Here is a 20,970-nt window from a genome sequence, read left to right as displayed (position 1 = left end):
TTAAGGTATAAATTTCTATCCCCTTTTGAGTATTGAAGGTACAAAATGTACATGATTGCATATTTTGGCGTTAATATTGAGTCACTGATATGGTAAACACATTTATTCTAAAACAGTTGTTGGCATGACACGGGTTATGTTCTTCTCATATATGTTATGATGATATGATACTAAACCCCTTACGGGAAGGATTGTGCCTGATGTTCATATGATGAAATCATAATCTTTCAGTCAGTTTAATTGAAGTCTGGAGCTGGCATGTCAGTTAACTGCTAGTAGTCTGTTGTTATTTATGTATTATTGTCATTTTGTTTATTTTCTTTGGTTACATCTCCTGACATCAGACTCGGACTTCTCTTGAACTGAATTTTAATGAGCGTATTGCTATGCTTTTACTTTTCTACACTGGTTAGAGGTATAGGGGAGGGTTGAGATCCCACAAACATGTTTTACCCCGCCGTATTTTTGCGCCTGTCCCAAGTCAGGAGCTTCTGGCCTTTGTTAGTCTTGTATTATTTTAATTTTAGTTTCTTGTGTACAATTTGGAAATTAGTATGGTGTTCATTATCACTGAACTAGTATATATTTGTTTAGGGGCCAGCTGAAGGACGCCTCCGGGTGCGGGAATTTCTCGCTACATTGAAGACCTGTTGGTGACCTTCGGCTGTTGTTTTTTTTTATTTGGTCGGGTTGTTGTCTCTTTGACACATTCCCCATTTCCATTCTCAATTTTATGTTTTATTACAATCTTAATGTTTATTTTTAAGAAATGTAGAGTCTCAACATATAAAAAAGCACCCCGCACATCCTCCAAATCTTTAAATTCACACTTCTTAAGGTGATCTTATAAATTCATACGCATTGAAATAGACTAAAGCATGCATTTTCTGTAATATGTAAACAACTGAACGCAAAATGCGGAACGAAAGAAGCAAAAAAAAAATCAAATTATAACATATAATACCTATATGTAAGCTAATAGGCGAGTGTAATATTTGAAAAAGACGTCTAGTTAAGGACTTTAATGCACCCACCTAACACACGGCTAATTTTTTTTTAAATGAAAGAATAATGATTAAACTTTGATTTTTACCCGGTCGTCACAAAATCGTACGGTGCAGTTTTTGTAAAATTGACGTTTATTTCAGAAATTAGTTGAAAATTATAAAATGACGACATGTTTTTCAAGCAAAGGAAATTAGTCGTATCTCTTCTTTTAGACAGAATAATTAAGTGAATTAGATTCTTAAAATAATGAAAAACAATATTTACAACTGTAAGTCCGCATGCTTTTGCATTCCTTCTTAATATTTGACATTTTGTACGAAACTTTTCATAATCCCGACCTTTTCGGATCTACAATTAAATTTTTTATTAAATATTTTTGCACTCTATCCGTTTTAGATCACACCAAATTACTCATCAATTATCGTTTTTTCATTCAAGATCAAGACTTTATCTCAACATTTCTTAAAATCACGAATTTCTGTAATTTTCTGAAGTTGGGTAAAATCACTATAATTTCCGGAATCCCTTATTTATTTCGTTATCGTTTTTTATTGAATATATTAGTCGATTTCCGTGTACTTAATAGTGCTATTATAGTACGATAAATCATATTTAAACGGTTTTATTTCTATCTTTAACTTCAGTGTAGCTTAACTAGATATAAAATCGTCCGAAATAAAGATCAAATCAAAGTAAAACATAGTTTTTGAGTTCTGTAGAATTCCCCCTTTTCTAAATAAGGAATCGTATCGGAAAATTGTAGAAAATCTTCCGAGTTGTGTCAAATTTTCACAGTCCAGTTCACAATGAAACCCTTCCTTTGCTAAAAAGCAAAAAAACTATCCATTTATTGACACAGATGCATAGTCTGTCATATATTTACTCATAGAAACTATGTAGTTAAACACTTAAATGAAGATACAGTTGTATTGCCGCAGTAGGAAAACGAAAAGATTAAGTTTACAGAAGACTGGTCGATGAATATGAAAAAAATGAAAACATCCCATTTGAAAATACAAAATATCATAAGAGTTGCTATAAATATTTCAAAAGTAAGCACAACCTATCATCTTCTGTTTTGTCTGTACAAAGACTTTGTACTACATGTACCAATTCTACCGACCAGTAGATCTTCTCATATATCAACGAGGACAGTAGATCTACAACTCATTCTGATTTGTCTGTTTGTATATTTTGCAAATGTATAAAGCCTATAAGCAAGTTACACAACTTCATAAGGTATCCTCTGATAAGCAAACTCAAGCTGTATTGAGTGTAACTACATATCTCCTACAATGATCTGATTTACAAAATAACTCATGATAATTTTACTATTAAATCTTGATACATCGAGCTTGCATCGCTAAATATTTGCTATAAAATTTGAAATCAGAAATTAAAGAGCTATTTAGTTCTGAACATAAAACAGCTTTTACTAACATTTCGACGATTAAAGATGACGTGCCTGTACACAAGAAAGTATTCTGCATGGTTAACAACTTTAATTACTTGATCAGTTAACCGGGCTTAATTTCTGCCCGAGGATCGCCGCCGAGAAAACTACACAACATATTATCAGCTTTAAAAAAAACTTAAAAACCATGGTCAATTTATAGTTACATGTATACAGCTTCAACAAGTAGCTCTATAATTTTGTCTTATGCCGTAGTGACGGAAAATTACCCGTTTAAAATGACTGTGATATTCGGTCTGTGAAATTTAAAGATCTGAGCAGTGACTGCGAAACTGGTTGCAAGCACTTAGTGCAGCTACTTTACGGAAGCAGATATAGGGTAAAGTTGTAATCCAATCAGATGAATATCCATTATCTAAAAACATTTCACTGGATTATTCAATTGAAATTATGCCACCTGCTTTAAAAACATTTCTGTGTTGTCTTTTGGATGATGGCACATCTGCGGCAATCAATAAAGCGTACGATATTCCTATTGACAAAGTTCTTAGATGTATGGCTTTAGTAGAATGTATATTATCTATAAATATTTTTTTTACTCTTTTTCATTTAGGTTTATCACTAAAAATGCACCGTATTTATGGACACACCTTTGATAACTGGTAACAAGTTTGACTGATCAGGAGATTAGAAACAATGAAAATGGGGCATACATTCTACATGGCATTATTTTTCTTCTTGGGGTTAACATTTTATCCAAGACAATGTCGACCTAACTACAGAAACAATAAAAGATCTCCGTATGACTTTGGTTGGCTAAAAGGAAACATCGGTCCGGTATGATGTCATCCAACTTTCTACAAGATTTGATCTGTTTACGCATTGGTATTGGTATAGGGGGAGGGTTGAGATTTCCAAAAACATGTTTAACCCCGCCGCAATTTTGCGCCTGTCCCAAGTCAGGAGCATCGTGCCTTTCTTAGTTTTGTATGATTTTTTATTTTAACTTCTTGAGTATATTTCGAAGCTTAGTATGACGTCCATTATCATTTCACAAGTAGTGCATTTTTTTTAGGGGCCAGCTGAAGAACGCCTCCGGGTTTGGGAGTTTCTTTCTGCATTGACGACCCATTGGTGGTTTTTGACCGTTGCCTGCTTTTTAGCGGGTTGGTGTCTCTTTGACAAATCCCTCATGTCCATTCCAAATTTTTAATTCAATCTGTATATAGTAGATCTTGTGTCCGCTTTGAGCAAAACCTCTGCTGTACTGATTTATGTTCATGCCAAGGAAGTTGTCTTTGTATGAATATGTTGACCGATAAGAATGATGAGATTACAAGTTAAAATGAAGCTATAATATTCCGATATCGCAATATTCCCATAACCTAAATGGTCCAACATCCCATTGGTCCGACGTTTCGATCACGGGATTTTAACATTAGAAAGCCAAATAAAAGGTTCAATATTAGAATAGCCTTGTCCTCCGTTTGAAGCGTTGAAACAAAATTAAAAAAAAGTAATACTTAGTGCCAAAGTAGCCGAACGTCATCACGCTATTTAAAAAGAGTACAAACTACTTTGTCAAGTGTTGTTTGATTTATAATTATATATCTCAAGATACACGGCGGCCGACTGAAGTAAAATCAAACACATTTTGACGTACAATGAGTGATTACATTTTCTTTGTGATGTTTTATATTAAAATTGTCAATTTGTTGATATTTATAAATATACCAGTAGCACTTTACTCATTTTAGTTATGTTTGTTAGTACTCTTATCATATCTGATTTAGTGATGTATGAGTTGTTAATGTCTGTGTCATTTTGGTCTTTTGTGGATAGTTGTCTCATTGGCAATCATACCGCATCTTCTTTTTTATATATCAACATATTGCACTACAATAATAAAAGAAAATCTGCCCTATGGTTGTTTGATCTTGAAGCGGTAGGCAGGCTTTCAAACTAACAGGAGACCATACGCTTCCTCAATTTTAATAAACAGCTCATCATGGGACTTTTCTAAACAATTAAAAATACGTCATATGTTATATTTTCCCCTTGCTTCAAATATTTTGTTTCGGATTATTTATATCAAATTTGCAGATATATATGTTTGTAAATACTCGCAATCAAATGATATGGAGGTATTATATGATTTAGATAATGCAAGGGCGACTACAGATACATTTGTGTGACTTAAAGGTTGATTTTCAAAGACTCCGAGAGAAAACGTTATGTAACATGCGTTACCGTTAAAATCAACCAAAATTAATTAATATTATAATAGAAATATATTTTCCCAACAGTAATTCAGCATTCCTATAAAATTGTTTCGTTTTAACATTTGTTTTGACTCGATTTTACAACTGGAAGTATCCGTGAATTGAAATTGCACCCATGACCTTTGACCTCAATTTAAAAAAAAATGCACCATAATTTCTTTTGACGACCGGGATATTTAGAAAGTACACATTCTTAGCTTTCTAGTGATATATAATTTAGCCGTGTGTTAGGTAGGTGCATTAAAAATGTAAATTTTGCTCTCATATCACTCGCCTATAAAGCATGCATGCATTTATTCAATAAAACAATAAAAGCTAAGAAAAAAAGCTAATGTATCAAATAAAACTAGTCAAACAAAATAGATCAAAAATAAAGAAGCAAAATTTAAAATAAAATGTAAGCCAAATAAAAAAGCAACATTTTTTCTTTTCTTTTTTCTATACTTACTACATGAACTATTAATCTGAAGCCTGTAAACAGAAATGTAAACAATACAAATTCTTGTTTCAATGTAATATATATTATGTTTTCTAGAATTCATTATTAAATTTATATCTTCTTATATTCTTAGTTAATTTATATACTCAATAGTATTATATATTATATATGACATTTTATATATATAGTAACCAGTTTTTATCTTAGAATAGTATACATGTATATACAAGTATATAAAACTGCAGTACAATAATTATCCCCATGTAGACCATTCTTCTGAACTATCTTTACGAGTTTCTAATGTCATGTGGGCCCCCTTTGCTCGAATTCTTGTTTGTTATTTGTCCCTTTGTCTTATTTTGTATGCATTATGCGAAAGTAAAAATCTCTCCTCCTTCATTGAAATTGGCAGATCATCAAGTATGCGTATTTTTTTCCCTTTTAAGTTGTGCGCGTTGGACATGATGAGTTGCTTATCCCCAAAATGCAGGAAACGAACAATGATAGGCTTTGGACCTTTCCCATGTGTAGGGACTCTATGTGCATTTGCGATGGGTATAGCATTAGCTTTTCTTTCATCAATATGCATGTCTTCACTGAAGAGTTTTCTTGTTATAGCATACACATTCTCATCTTTTTTGGTGTCATTTATACCGTATATAAGTATGTTATACTTTCTATCATGTTTGTCTAGTAAAACAGCTTGCTCTTTAAGGTCACCAATTTGCTTTTGTAACTCCATTTTTTGTTTTTCAAGTTGATCATTCTCTATGAATTGAATCTGTGCATCCATACCTTGAACACCTCTTTCGAGCTCTGTGAAATCATAACGAAGAGTGTTCAGCTCTTTGTGGGAGGTTTCGTACTTAACATTGAGCACATTTACATCAGCCTTCACCTCGTTTATCATACTTGTCAAGTTACGTTCAACTTTATTCAGCTGTGTAGAAGAGACAGTAACTTTCTTATCCATTCCCATAATAAGGGTCTTCAAATCATCAAATTGTTCTTGTGATGCCATGTTGGATTATAAAAGTACAATTTTATAGTTTTATCTGACTACTCGTACTGCACTACACGTACATGTATGATGTAGTTTTCTTTTTTGTTGAGAATTGTATAATCCAAAAAAGTTTTGTTGACTGATTGTGTCTCTCACCCCCGCCCTGGCAGACACGCATGTATTGAAAAAAAAACCAGCACAGCACAGCATAAACTTCGCGAGATTGTTAATCAATCATTAATGGATAGATTGTGTACTTGTTCACACATGTGACAATTTTGTACTTGGCAGATCTGGGGTGGTGTTCTCGAAGGTATCCTAAGATTCGTCCTAAGTCATAGATAAGACCGATTTTAGGATGGACTTAGGATCGACTGAGGACACTCTTACGTTGTGTCTCGAAGCTCTCTCAGACGAATCTTATGTTAGGACGTCCTAAACATTTCCTAAGTCGAAATTTTAAACATATAAAGTCATTTTGTGATAAAACATTTATTAATGACGAAATTATTTAACAAAATTGTTTACAAATTTTATAATAACATGTACAGAATTAAATGCATAATTACCAATGTAATTATATCGAAAAGGATTGTTTTTTAAACTTGAAAACAATTTGTTTTGAAATGAGAATTAAATTTGTAGTGTAATCGTATTGTGAAACACGAAGTTCAAAGTTTAAAATCATGCACAATTTCTTTATATACGAGTTAATAACCGATGGTGCGTTTCATTTTATGTTCATTTTTACGTAAAATAATGAGCAAAAAGCGAAATCCAAACATAATTACACTAGGATGAAGATAGGATGCTCTTAAGACACCTTATTGGGTGTCCTAAAGTTAGGACGAAAAATGAGATATGTCATAAGTTAAGAGAGCTTCGAGTACACGACTTAGGACAAAGACTTGTCATAAGATAGACTTAGGACACGTCCTAATCCTAAGATAGCTTCGAGAACACCACCCCTGGTAATGATGTATACATTGCATTAATATAATTCAAGTCTTTCGTTTTACGTTATAACATTTCCTCTTTATATTCTTTTCACGGGGTTACGGCGAAATAAATTTAACTAGATTCCGTGTACATGTCGTGGCAGCCGCTGAGTTATCCAGTTATTTTTGAAAGGTGGGGACTAGAATCTAACCAAAATTAAATGGGGTGTTCCAACCTTATGTCCCAATTTAAAAATACTGATCTGCAATGGCTTCGCAGCTAACATTCTATTTTTGTTAATAATAAATGTTAAAAATACAGAGATGTTGGGTATTATGTCATAATAAACGACAAAATATCAAAAAAAGTAAAACGAAAAAACATCAAGGTACAATAAAAAGGAAAGTCTTAAAAATCTAACTGATTCATAAACTCCACTATATCAATCAAACAAAGGGATAGCTGTTAAATTTTTGACTTGGTGCTGTATGATATCTGATGTCATTAACTAGTTATGTCCCTAAAATTCCCCATTCGACTTTTAATATTTGTCTTAACACTATTTCAAGTTATACACCGTCCAAATGAATAAAAGTTGTCGGTTCTATCCAAGTCCTCGATGTAACATCTTGCTTTCCAAATTTGAGAACTACGATTTCGTCTATAGACTGCCGTTGGAAAAATGTGTTCGGCTAAGTTAACTTTGAAACAAGTTGTGCGCTATGTATGTCGGTATTTCATTAATACACTTCGTGTTTTTGTGTTGAATATCATCGGGTATGCGAAATACTAAACTTTAATGGCATACCAAAAACAAACATGAAACCTTGAACAAAAGTACTTAAGCAAACAAAAACAAATAAACTATAATACATTGTGTAAAATGCTTGAGGACATATAAAACTATGTACGTATATGTACCAAATTCCAAGCACTTTTATCAATTGTTTGTTGTAAATATGTGATAAATGCTAATCATCACGACATTTATATAGCTTGTGTAATTGGCGATCTAATTGTTTGGTCTTTGTTTGATGAATAAATGTTATATTTGTCATTTTTGAATTGCTTTGATCTGTATGGACAGAACACTTTATATGGCCATTGCTGTTTTTGCAACTGTGTAGCACTGCATCACACTGTACCTTTGTTCTCGTCTTTTTTTTCTATGGCTAGTTTTCTCATTTACAATCATGAGCATTCTTAATTCCATGAGTAGGGGTAGGGGGGAGGATAAATGACACTGAAAATATATTATGCCCAGGAAAAGAATTGAATAAAATACACACTATTGCGAAGATAAGCCTTGGTGGTCATAGTAATTTTTGCTCAACAAACTGTACAAGGGTTTTGCTTACTGATGAAGAAATGTGCGACATAAATTTGTTCACATATTTGTTTTCATCCGATGGATAGATGGCACATGTAAAATTAGACTACATCTCTTTATTTGTATACTCATTGGATCTGAATCCCGTTAGTTTTTTTCGCAAACGCTAAACGCAGTTGAGTGTATACTATTAATATCGGTATCGGATTAGACCCGGAACTTATTAATTTTTGTGTAGTATTAATGTGCAAATGTTATGTTTAATCACTATAATTGTTCTATGTAAGTTATATATATATATAAATTTCAATTCCTTGATCCATCGTGTTTATGTCATACCGTCTTAAAATTTGGACAGTACATTCGCTTTATTTTTAGCTTTAAATTATAGTATTCGTATTGCTGTTTGATAAAGTCATGATGATCATTAAGTGCAGTTTCCTCTGCTTTCAAAAACTTTCTGTTCGAACCCGAACTAGTGATCTTACTGCAACTGGAAACTACAAATGACATTAACTATTGGTATCCTAATGTGATTCTGCACGAAACTTGTTAATTTTTGTATGTATCAATTTAAAAAAAAAAGAACCTGAAAGAGTGTAATTTGTAATCAACAACTTATTTTAAATTAGTAATATATAATATATATATAATTTTGAATTCTATGATTCGTTGATTTTCGACATTTTGGCTTAGAAATTTGATCTTGTTTTTAGTAGTATAAATAGATCATTTCATGATCAACATTAACCTGTTCAAAATCTTCTTTACATAGTTCTATATATATTTAATGCATGAAAAATCCTTATAGTCAAACAAGTAAACACCTATATATTTTGTGTAACCGTAAATCAGTAAACTTGTGAATAATTGTTTTTTTTTTTATTTCTGTTGTAAAAACTAAGTTTATAAAATAGGAATACTATATCAAATTTATCATCTGTATTGTTGCTATTCAGTTAATTGAGGACATTACACATTTTTCATTCTTGAATGGATATTTACGATTAACATGATTAACTATCGTATTTGAAATGCTACCAAGAAGTTTTTGCTTGAGTTTAAAATGTTCTTTGATGTAATATTATCCAAGTGATTGAAGGTAATATGAAGAAAGTTTAAAGATTTCAGAAAGTGGAATATTTTTTTTTCTAATTTTTTTTCTATTTTGACCTTGACCTTCTTTTTGATGTTTTAAATCTGGCAAGTCCTATATTTATTTCTTTTTTAATAGCAATGAGCAATTTGAATATTTATTATTAGCATTAAACAACAATCAGAAATATCATTGGAAATCTACAAATTTTGTCAAAGTTGACAATATTTTTTTATCTTTCACATTGACCTTTGACCTTGGGCTTCAGGATATCTATTTTAAATTCCTCATCAATCTTGTGCTTTTTATTGCATCTTATATGCCTACCCTTTTTGAACATTTTGGTTTATAATTGAATGTAAAAAAAAACCCGAGATATTTTTATATGTAAAATTGTCAAAAAAAATGCATGAGGGGTTACTTTGGCAACCTGTCTACAAGTATGGCCCTATTCTAAAACTTTGCATGTCTGGCTATCTCATTGAAATTCTTGTCCTTACAGAGAATTCTTCTCACCATGTGAATGCCTTAATATTTGAAATATATTGATAAAAAGAATTCCAAATTATCTCCAATGATAAAAAAAATGGTTTTCAAATTAAATACATCATTTTTTTTGTATATGCTTATACCACAGCACTTCATATGGTCAACTTCTTTCAAATAAACTATTAAGTATACATGACGACTGAGTGTATTGCATTTAGACACTGACTGTTTTTTAATGTGACCTATATGAACGAGTAAAGTACTTCCTGTGGAAATACCTATACATTTATTTAGATTTAAACTTCCTGTTAGCATGGTTAGTGCATCACCTAAGGAGTATGCAGGGAAAACCAAAACAAAAAGAAACAAAGGTATTTGATATAAAACTATACACTGTTTTTCGATTAAAAAACATGTTATAGATATCAAAGGAAAGCAAGAAAATAACCATCACAACAAATCAAATTCAAAACGACAAAGCATTTATGTTTACACAATGAATTGATAAAGGTAACTTCCGGCCAACGAAAGTTTGATTTTTTGTAGAGACTAGGTTGTCAAGTGGTCAAGCGCCTGTCATAATGCAAGGCGATTTATTGCCACGATATCTCAGAAGCATGAATTCTAATTCTGGTCATGAAAGAACCAAAGTTTGCCTTTGTAAGTTCACATTCCATTGTTGGGCTGTTATGTAGACGGCTTATATATACAGAATGTGTGTTCAGAGTTGCACTGGTTCATACGTTTTAATACTTATACGAATTAACCTGAACAGTTTGCCATTCTCAAAATGTAGTGTAGGCAAATTACACAATGTATATCTGACTGTTCTAAAACAACTTTGGCGTTTGTGGTTTTTGATAGGAAGTTATATAAAAGGTGTCTAATAATACAGCCTTCAAAGTATAAATCTAGTTTGAAATGTTGAAGAGCGTCCACTGATTATTTTCACAAACTTAGGTTATCAATATGTACTCTTTGACATTTTATGTTCAAGAATAAACTAACTATACATAATCATTCACTCTTACCAGAAGTTAATAGCTGTTTATTTCAGTTACTTCTAGTAGTCATTTGTTTAGTAGTGTTGTCATTGTCATTTTGCTACGTTTCTCCTGTCATTCATTCTAACCTTGGACTCTGACTTCTTTTAAACTGAGTGTACTGGTACATATCGCTGTGTGTTTGTTAATTTCAAATTGGCTATAAATAGAAAGAAGGATGATATCTTTGAGAAAAAAAAAACATGCTTTCGATTTGTGTGCATGTCCCATTCCAGGAACCTCCAGCCTTTGTTAGTCTTGTTCTGTTTATGATTTTGGTTCATTTGCATATTTCTTATCACCTTAAGTTAGTCAAAACCTGATACATGTAGCAATATATATTATCTAACTGTTGAATTCAGTCGTAAAAGCAAAATAGGAACAATCAATATTATTAATCTTTTATAAAAGAACTGTTCTGGATTATCTGGAAATCTCTTTTTAGATAATATATCAATACTTTAAACAGATCAAAATTGTTTTTATCAAAAGTAATTTTACCCTAGGACAGTTTAGATAATGGAGTCTTTAAGGCATCTATTTTAGTTTAACTATATATCTCTTATATATGATTGCATTATGTTATAATATAAATATATACCAGTTCACAGCCTTAAATGAACATTATATTGCATTGCGTCGTCTTTGCATGCTTTATATGTTTCTGTCTTCAAAAAAAACATGGGTTGCAAAATTTCATATTTTTTTATTTCTTATATTTTGCAGAATGAGCTCACCAACTGGTAAAAAAGTGTTGAAATTGTACATGTTGGCACATGAGATTGCTCTTCCAGTGATTCGAGCATTCATAGTCAACAATATCCTTGATGGGGCGAAATATAAAATTTTTACTGACTTTCTTCAACAACACATGCATCAAATTTATCATCTATTTGTAAACGTGCGATGTTGTAAATGCGAGCCTATCCCAATGAAGTCAAAAAGTGGTTGTAAAATCACTATGCCACAACTGAGAAAACTTTACATAGTTGGTACGTCAAATGTTAAACATTTGATAAGGACCAATGTTTCAATATCACAACAATGTATGTGCGGCTTATCCGTCAACAACAGCTGTACTCTTAAGCAATTAGACATATCGCTCATACATGCTATTTTCAAGGAATGTGTGATATTACAGCAAGATCATATTATGTGGTTAGATAAAATAAACGACCAAAGAAACAAACTTTGTCATATAGGTGATCTCAGTGAACTCACAGAAAGCCATACAAACACAATGTGGGGATATTTAGATAGTTCTATTGTTGGTCTAGCTTCAGCTGTTCCTCCCTATCCAGATTACATGGAAAGTATAGAAAGGCAAATTGCATTATTGAAAATAGCGGACTATAGTCTAGATGATGTTAAACCTGTCATAGATGCAATGAAAATGGAATGGAAGTCAATACAAACAAAGATAAACGATGTAAGATTTATAAGATTAATTTTAATATCGATACTCATATACTTTTTGAATATTAACATTTAGTTAATGAGAAATACACAACAACGACAATTAGTTTATAAACTTTTGATGCTTTAAAATGATGCAACAAAACTTTGATTATGTCATTGAAACTGTTTAGTTACCACAACGTATCAAACCATTTCAATCAAACAAACAAACCTAAATTTAAACGATAGTCTGTCAAGCCTCTAAAAATTGCTATTCTATTAAGTAGGAATTTGTATCTACTTTTATTAAAATTATACACTAGTATACCACTTGTAAATTTGACAAATGCATTTCTTATGACTAAAAAAAAGTTTAATTCATTGTCATTAGAAATTGGTTTTAAATTTAAATGTGTTCCACCAAAAAATGTTCTGTTCGACACTGATGGTGATTTATGTAAAAAAGCTCTGGATACGTTTTCAATAATTTATTACAATGGGAAAATATGCTACCAAAATAAAAATTTGCTTTATAAAGAATAAGGAGTTGTGATATGATTACTAGTAAGTCATAAAGTGAACCAGATACCAAATTGGGAAGATGTTAGCAACTTATTTTGGGTTCATTTCTTACCAAGATTAATGCTGAATTTTCAAAGGAAACAAAACACCATGAAAATGAAATAAAAGTATCTCCTGCAGAGATAATCACTTTTAGGACAATTTAATTATGATGATCAATGTGTGTTTAATTTGCCATTACGAAAATATGTCATTGTGATATGAATATAAATTCTTTTTGTCTTTGTTTGTTTGTTTTTTATAGTGACTAAGATTATAACACAATACTGTATCCCTTTTTTTTAAAGTTTGGAACTATACTGTCTGTTTGTTTTGTTCACTCATCGTTGACAACATAATGGAATTAGATGCGACTGTCATACACGTTGGATCTTAAGCTAGTTAAAAAAAATGATTCAGTCCACAATTTTCTATATAAGAAAAAACCTGTAACAACTCATAAATATAACATTTGTTATCGATTTTTTTTTGTGTTAGTGCCTTTAATAATGCCACTTGATAAGGGACTTTTTGCAAGGCAATCTATAAAAATCATTCCTGCGATAGGACAATAACAGTTCAGTTTTCATTTACTTAAATCCATCCATTATCTATCTAGCGAATATTACAATATGTTGAAATAGGGGTAAACTACTTTCAATGTGTTAGATGTTTATGCTATGTTAGTCCTATATTCATTATTTGTTTTGTTGTCATTGACTTTGAACAATCTGTCAGTAACTACGAGTATTCTCAAATCTGTGTCATTAAGTTCTAATGAATGTATATAAACGTCTGTTCAGTGCCTGTGATTTTTTTTTAAGTACTTGTCTGGTGAGTTCCTCCCTTTCCAAATAATTTTGTATTAAATTAAGTACGTAAAATCTCGAATTTCAGTAAGAATTTAAAGTGCAAAGTACATTTAAAAATACTTCAATAATATTGACATGGACCTTTATAAAAAAATGAAACGCCGCATTTGTATTTAACATTTAATTTGTTCAATACAGATAATACATTGACACCACATGATATGTCAATAAAAAATAATGAAATGTTTAAGTATGATCTACCAAATAATATATCTTAATCAGAATATGAATGCATGTTTCGGTCAATTGGAAAAAAATCATGAACAGATATTGGAAGCCAAGACTGAAATTTCTACACAATTAGTAGATATGCATAAAGACCTACAGATCATTAAAGGTATGAATTATTCAACATATGCGTTTGTGTGCTTGTGTAAGGATGTAGGTGTGAAAGGTTATAGAAGGGATTGAATCTTAAGATAACAACGGAGAACTGAAACTCATCAGGCAAAGAGAGACTGACAATATAATGTAACAAATGAAAACCAAAAATACACTTTAAGACAAAAAAACACAGTTCTAGAAATGCAATTCCTAGTACAGCTGTACCCTTTAACTGTTCTAAAACGTAGTGAAACGAATGACGTTTGTAAGTAAGAACGGAGTTATTGCAAATCTGATCTGTGATTTTAATAAATGTGTCATATTCCCGATTTTTTTCATTTTTACTGAATGTGGGTAAACAAGTGATGGACTGAATAAATAATGGCATACGACAATTACAATAATTTTTTTTTATCCGATTCCGCTAATTTTTTTTCGTTTCATTGCTTCTACTATATATTTTTTTTCATACAAAGATATTTGAACTTCGATGAAATAGGAATGTTACTTACCGAATAATAATTATCACCGGGTTTGTACAAATATGAGCAACGTGTTGTGGGCCATATGTTTAGTTGAATATGCTTACCCTTCCTGATCATGAGCGCCACCGTGTAGTGTGTGGGGTTCATGTTGCTAAGTCTTTTATTTTCTATAAAGTGTATTGTACACGGTTGACATTTTTTAATATCCCTAAAAAATAAGTTGAACAGTTCGAAATATGACAGTTGTAATCCATTCGTTTGCTGTGTTTGAGCTTTTTATTTTGCAATTTGATTAGAAATTTTGGCAGATTATTCGCTCAGTTTTATTGAGATGTTAGAACTGATACTTATTTGGGTTTTTTTTACATATATCTCAATAAACAAATATGCATTGGAAGAATATTAATGCTATGGAAACAAGTAAGCATAGTTTCATGACTGCTTCCAAATCACACATTTCTGTGAATATTAATGTACATGAGATCATACTCGTATTAAGCATTTGTAGGAGATCATGCGATTATCTCGCGTTAAGTTTGTTACTTTAACTCTTCTCTTTAAAAAATATTTGAATGTTTTTGAAATAACATTAATGAAAAAAGAATAGCAAGGATGTTTTTTAAACAAATTTTAATTTGATCAAATATAATTCGCAAAATTAGAGACATCACTCCATGTTTTTTTTTTAATTTCAGGAAACGTGATGACACATAAGAGTTCTGAGATGAAATTTGATATAAAACTTGCTCCAAAACTCAATTCCGTAGAAAATTATGATGGTATGTACAAATGAGATTCTGTAATTTTTTATCTTAAATCTGAAAATCTTAACAATAAATTATTCATTCACATTGAGTCTTGCGGTCAATTCTAGTTCTGTTTATACATTTTCCATGCAGACAATCAGTAATGTTCTGTAGCTTTTCAGACAATTCAGTATAATTTTGATGTGTACAGTTAAATAACAGTATGGGTATATCATGAACAAATCTAAATTCACATGCAAGCGAGAATCTGATTATTTACCGAAACATTACTAAATACTATTGTTCAGTCTTTAAAGGGGCATACACTACGATATATAAATAAATGGCTATGATTTGTTTTGGTTAAATCCTTAATGAAAGTTAAATATTGAAATAATAATTCGCTTTTTGCTACCAGAACTGTTCAATTCTGTCAAAAGAACTAAACAACATAGCTGATAGATCATTCACTTGCAAGTGAATAATTCGACCTCATTGAGATAGGTTAATTATGTATTCAGCTATAAAATTGAAAGAGTGTCAAGATTAAACAAGGCTTACTGATTCAATCCTCAGAAAATCATTCTTGCTGTTTAACCTATATAAAACTACAGGCCTAGAAAAATCCATTTAACGTGGTCGCTATTTATATCTATTTATATTCATTTTGTATTTGGACATATGACGTTGACAGTTTTCAAAAGTTATCCCGATGGTTAATCAAATGAAATCTTAACAAAAATACACACGAAATGCTGATACATATTTTAGAATACATGTACTTTTAATTGTTTATTTTAAACACTTTGTAATGTGAATATACGTTTTACTATGCTACATAGTAATATATCTACAAGATCATTCCATAGTGGTGTTACATGTCAAATGATATATGGATTATAATTTTGTACGCCATTGTGCGTTTTGTCAACTTAAAAGGCTCATCAGCGACGCTGGATAAAAATAAAATTAAAGAATTCTGGACAAAAAAAGGTTTCGACAAATAAAGCTTGTGGGTTATTTATTTCTTGGAGAAGACAATCCTGTAAATTAAATTTTTAAGACCTCAAGTTGGAATTATGAATGTAGACTGGCTTTTAATATTTAAATGTATTAACACTTGGGACATTAATTTTAACATTCAAAAGTTGGTTTAATATGTATACACCTCCGGATATCCTTGTGCACATGTCTGTATAAAGCCATTTACGTAGTATGCGCTTTTGTTGAAACTATTTATATTATTTGCGACTGAAATTACCTTAGACATACATATAAGGCACATTTTTTGGATTTTGGAATTTTTGGTCCTAAATGCTCTTCAACTTGTACTTGGTTGGCTTTGGGTCGAGGCAACTGCTGGTGGACGTTTCGTCCCCGAGAGTATTACCAGCAAATAATCAGCACTTCGGTGTTGAGATTAATATCAATTATATGGTCAATTTATAAATTTCCTGTTACAAATTTATTTTTTTAAAACTAAGGATTGTCTCATCCAAGAAATAAATTACCTTAGTCGTATTTGGTACAACTTTTTGGATTTTTGAAATTTTGTTCCTCAATGCTCTTAATCTTTGTACTTGTTTGGCTTTATAACTTTTTTGATCTGAGCGTCACTGATGAGTCTTATGTAGACGAAACGCGCGTCTGGCGTATTAAATTATAATCCTTGTACCTTTGATAACTATTTTAACCACTGGGTCGATGACACTGCTGGTTATAGTTTCGTCCACCAGCCCAATAGTCAGCACTTTGGTTTTGACATGAATATCAGTTATCTGGTCATTTTTATAAATTTCCTGTTACAAAACTTTATAAATTTTCTTGTTTGGCTTTATAAACTATTTTGATCTGAGTGTCACTGATGAGTCTTATGTAGACGAAACGCGCGTCTAGCAAGGCAAGGTTTGTCAAACTTTATCATGGCTTCTAAGGACAGGATTAATCCGTAATGCTTAAGTTTATATTTTAACTCAACCAATTACACACAGTGATGTCATTCAGTACTCGCTTTCGATCTAGTTGATATAAGAATGCAATCAAAATAGACATTATGGAATTGCATGGACTCCCACATTTTGTTTCAAAATAGAGCAAGACAAGGTACATAATTCGCAGTGTTTGATATGTAGTAATCTTTCATCAGACGTAAAAGACCTTTCCAAATTTATAAAATAAAAATAAACTTAAAGGCGTTATTACAGTTGAAACCAGTTGCCCCTGGCTCAGCTTTTCAATAAATCTATACGTGAAGCTGTGTATCCAGAAACCTGGAAATTAGCAAGCGTTATACCAGTTTTCAAAAGTGGTGATAGAGAACTGGTATCAAACTATAGACCGATATCACTTTTGTCGATCATTGGTAAGAGTATGGAACGTTGTGTTTTTAAGCACTTCTTTAACTTTTTAACAAAACATAAAATAATAACAAGTGCCCAGTCAGGTTTCATGCCTGGAGATTCTACAATTAACCAACTCTTACACATAACAGATTTATTTGGCAAAGCTCTTGACGCAGGAAAAGAGATTCGTGTTGTCTTTTTTGATATAAGTCGTGCTTTCGATCGAGTCTGGCATGAAGGTCTTATTTATAAACTTAAAAATATTGGAATAAGAGGAAACCTTTTAAAGTGGTTTATGAGCTATTTATCAAATCGGAAACAAAAAGTTGTTATTTCAGGTCAATCCTCTGATACTTTTGGTGTAAATGCTGGCGTCCCTCAAGGATCAATATTAGGCCCATTACTTTTTTTAGTATATATAAATGACATTGTAAACGACATAGAATGTAACATAAAACTATATGCTGATGATACTTCCCTTTTCATAGTAGTTGAAGATGAATATGCAGCAGCGAGCAAACTTAATTCTGATATAGAGACTATCAACAATTGGTCAGTCCAATGGCTGGTAAATTTTAATGCAAAAAAGACTGAAGCTATGACAGTTTCCAAGAAATCAGTTAAACCCCATCATCCACCTCTTTATATGAATGATGATATGATTTCAGAAGTAGAAAGCCATAAACACCTTGGTTTAATTTTTCATGAGGATGGTTCATGGCATTCTCATGTCAATAAAATAATTGAAAAGATAACACCTAGATTAAATTTATTTCGTGCCTTGAAATTCAAATTGAAAAGAAATTATTTACAAACTATATATTTAAGTTTTATCCGACCTTTATTTGAATATACAGATATCATTTGGGACAACATTCCAGACTATTTAAGTGACAAACTAGAAAATATGCAACTTGAAGCGGCTAGGATAGTTACTGGTGGTACTAAGTTATCGTCCATAAATAAATTATACGACGAAACAGGATGGGAGTTACTATCAGAAAGACGTAAAAAACACAAAATTATAAAATTTCATGAAATGTTTCACAATAAGACCCCTGATTATTTAAGCGACATTATCCCTCAACAATTGTTCAATATTCATAATTATGACACACGACGAACGAATGACACGCAACATATAAAGTGTAGAACTGCATTTTACCAGAAATCTTTTCTCCCCTCAGTTATTCGATCCTGGAATGCTATTCCGGACGATATCAGACTAAGTCCATCTAAGTTAACACTTAAAGGTTACCTTAATCAAAATGTAAGAAAAATGCCAAATTATTATTTTTATGGAGACAGGAAAGGACAAATACTTCATGCCAGACTTCGGATGGATTGTAGCAATCTGAACGAACATTTATTTAAGAGAAATCTTGTAGAAAGTAAAAACTGTACCTGTGGTAGAATCGAGAGCAGTAAGCATTTTCTCCTCGAGTGTAATAATTACTCCCTTGTCCGAAAACGTACGATAGAAAAAAATTCCCTTCCCATACAATATAGAAACACTCCTATTTGGCTGCAATAACCTCAATCAAGAGGAAAATGTACTCGTGTTTAAACAAGTGCAACAATTTTTGGTAGATTCGAAGCGTTTAGGCTAATAGCGTCGTTCGTGCATGACAAAGATCGTAATTGGGTGAGACAGTCTTGACAAAGTCCTGTAAACACACTCCGCCGCCGGTACATATATATATAGGAAAGATCTGATGAAAACAAAATCTACTTTTTTATTTGCAGTTATTTCCCTTTATCTTTTTTTCTACAGGGAGACGGATTAATATAAGGGAAACCTTGTTTCCGAATCCTTTTGTAATATGTTATCACTGTATTTATATGTGTATGCCATGTACATGATTTTTTGAAATAAAATATGTTTAAAGTAAACCAGTTGCGTTGAACTGTACATAATTAAGTTTTAATAAGTATTTGAAAATCATTCTAATCACAGTTTGCTTCTTCTCTCAGGAAAATATATAGTAGAATTGAAAATAAGCACATGTGGTGTCATAGGAGAAAAGAAAGAAGAAATAAAACAATTTTTTGAGAAAGCTATCGAAATGTGTAACCTAGTAGCACCTTTTGAAGTAAAGTTTGTATGTGATGGATCAATAACGATAACTACATTGATGCCCGTTGACATCCTGCAAAATGAAGATGGATTTAAAAAGGCTGTTTCTAAGTTTTTAGACCAAATGGTTACCCATTGTGATATCGATACAAGTATACCATCAGTGGTGACAATCAAGATAACAGTTTTTGATACCAGAACAGGTGTGTTTAACTATATCATTTGATTATAAGTGTCCCATATTTAAGCAACGGTATTCCAATGGTGTCAACCATCTTCGGTTTTGTGTATTGAATATCTCTATTTTTTTATTTAGTCTGTTTCTATGTATTTTTAATGCGAAGAATAAGACGTTCCCAGTTATATCTTCAGAAACGCTTTTAGAAAAGGACATAGTTTATTGTATATCCTATGCAAACAAAAATGTCCTTTACAGCTTATCTGATCCAAAGAGAACATTGGGACATTGTTATGTGTTCATCAATTGACATCCGTTGTCCGTCGTCAGTCGTCATTTAGTTCATTGAAACGAAACTACTATCCGACAGTTTTTATAATGTCTTTGCGTTTTTTTCTATAATTTTGAAAGCTATAATAGAAAGATAAAAAATCTTAAATAGCAAAAGCGTTATAAAAAAGACAATACTTGTAATAAAATTAACTGTTTAGTTTAGTTTAGTTTAAACATATTTTATTGTTCAAAATGACAAAAGGATCAGACACAAGTTTTACAACTTAGAAACGTCTTCTCCAAAACAAATACAAAATATACACATTAATTAATGAACATATGAAATATTTCTAACTAACAAATAATTTAAGAATAAATACATGAAAACAAAAGGAAACTTTTTGAAGCGAATCAATGGATTTTAATCGAGTGCACCCTTTTACAGTATAAATACGACACAAACACACCGAATAGTTAGTGGAATTACCTATGCGCAAATTTTGTTCTTGTGGACATAACTTAAATAAGTGTGTGTGTTTTCTCATAATAAAGTGTGGGATCTTAATATATTATCCAAGTTTCGAAAAGGATGTCAGCTGCACAATGGTAAGTATAGATTTGAAACTTATTCTTATATTCTTTCGTTAAAATCCATTGATTCGTTATTGATA

The 20,970-nt window shown here is 31.5% G+C and overlaps 1 protein-coding gene across 1 annotated transcript; it reads left to right on the top strand.

Moving 5' to 3' along the window:
* Nucleotides 1–14,102: 14,102 nt before the first annotated feature.
* Nucleotides 14,103–20,074, top strand: LOC143048817 (uncharacterized). Its single transcript, XM_076222686.1, has 3 exons — nucleotides 14,103–14,211; nucleotides 15,379–15,462; nucleotides 19,746–20,074. Exons 1-3 carry the CDS (start codon nucleotides 14,184–14,186, stop codon nucleotides 20,072–20,074), a joined length of 441 nt encoding a protein of 146 aa, XP_076078801.1. The 5' UTR covers nucleotides 14,103–14,183.
* Nucleotides 20,075–20,970: the final 896 nt, after the last annotated feature.

Source organism: Mytilus galloprovincialis, chromosome 10, assembly GCF_965363235.1.
Source record: "Mytilus galloprovincialis chromosome 10, xbMytGall1.hap1.1, whole genome shotgun sequence".
NCBI classification, from domain to species: Eukaryota; Metazoa; Mollusca; class Bivalvia; order Mytilida; family Mytilidae; genus Mytilus; species Mytilus galloprovincialis.
The sequence above is the reverse complement of the archived record's forward strand: the minus strand, read 5'-3'. Positions and strand labels throughout refer to the sequence as shown.

Coding starts and splice junctions, on each gene's coding strand:
- LOC143048817 (XM_076222686.1), top strand. CDS start 14,184: ATGCATAAAGACCTACAGATCATTAAAG. Junction 14,212..15,378: donor AGACCTACAGATCATTAAAG/GTATGAATTATT, acceptor TTTTAATTTCAG/GAAACGTGATGACACATAAG. Junction 15,463..19,745: donor TTCCGTAGAAAATTATGATG/GTATGTACAAAT, acceptor TTCTTCTCTCAG/GAAAATATATAGTAGAATTG.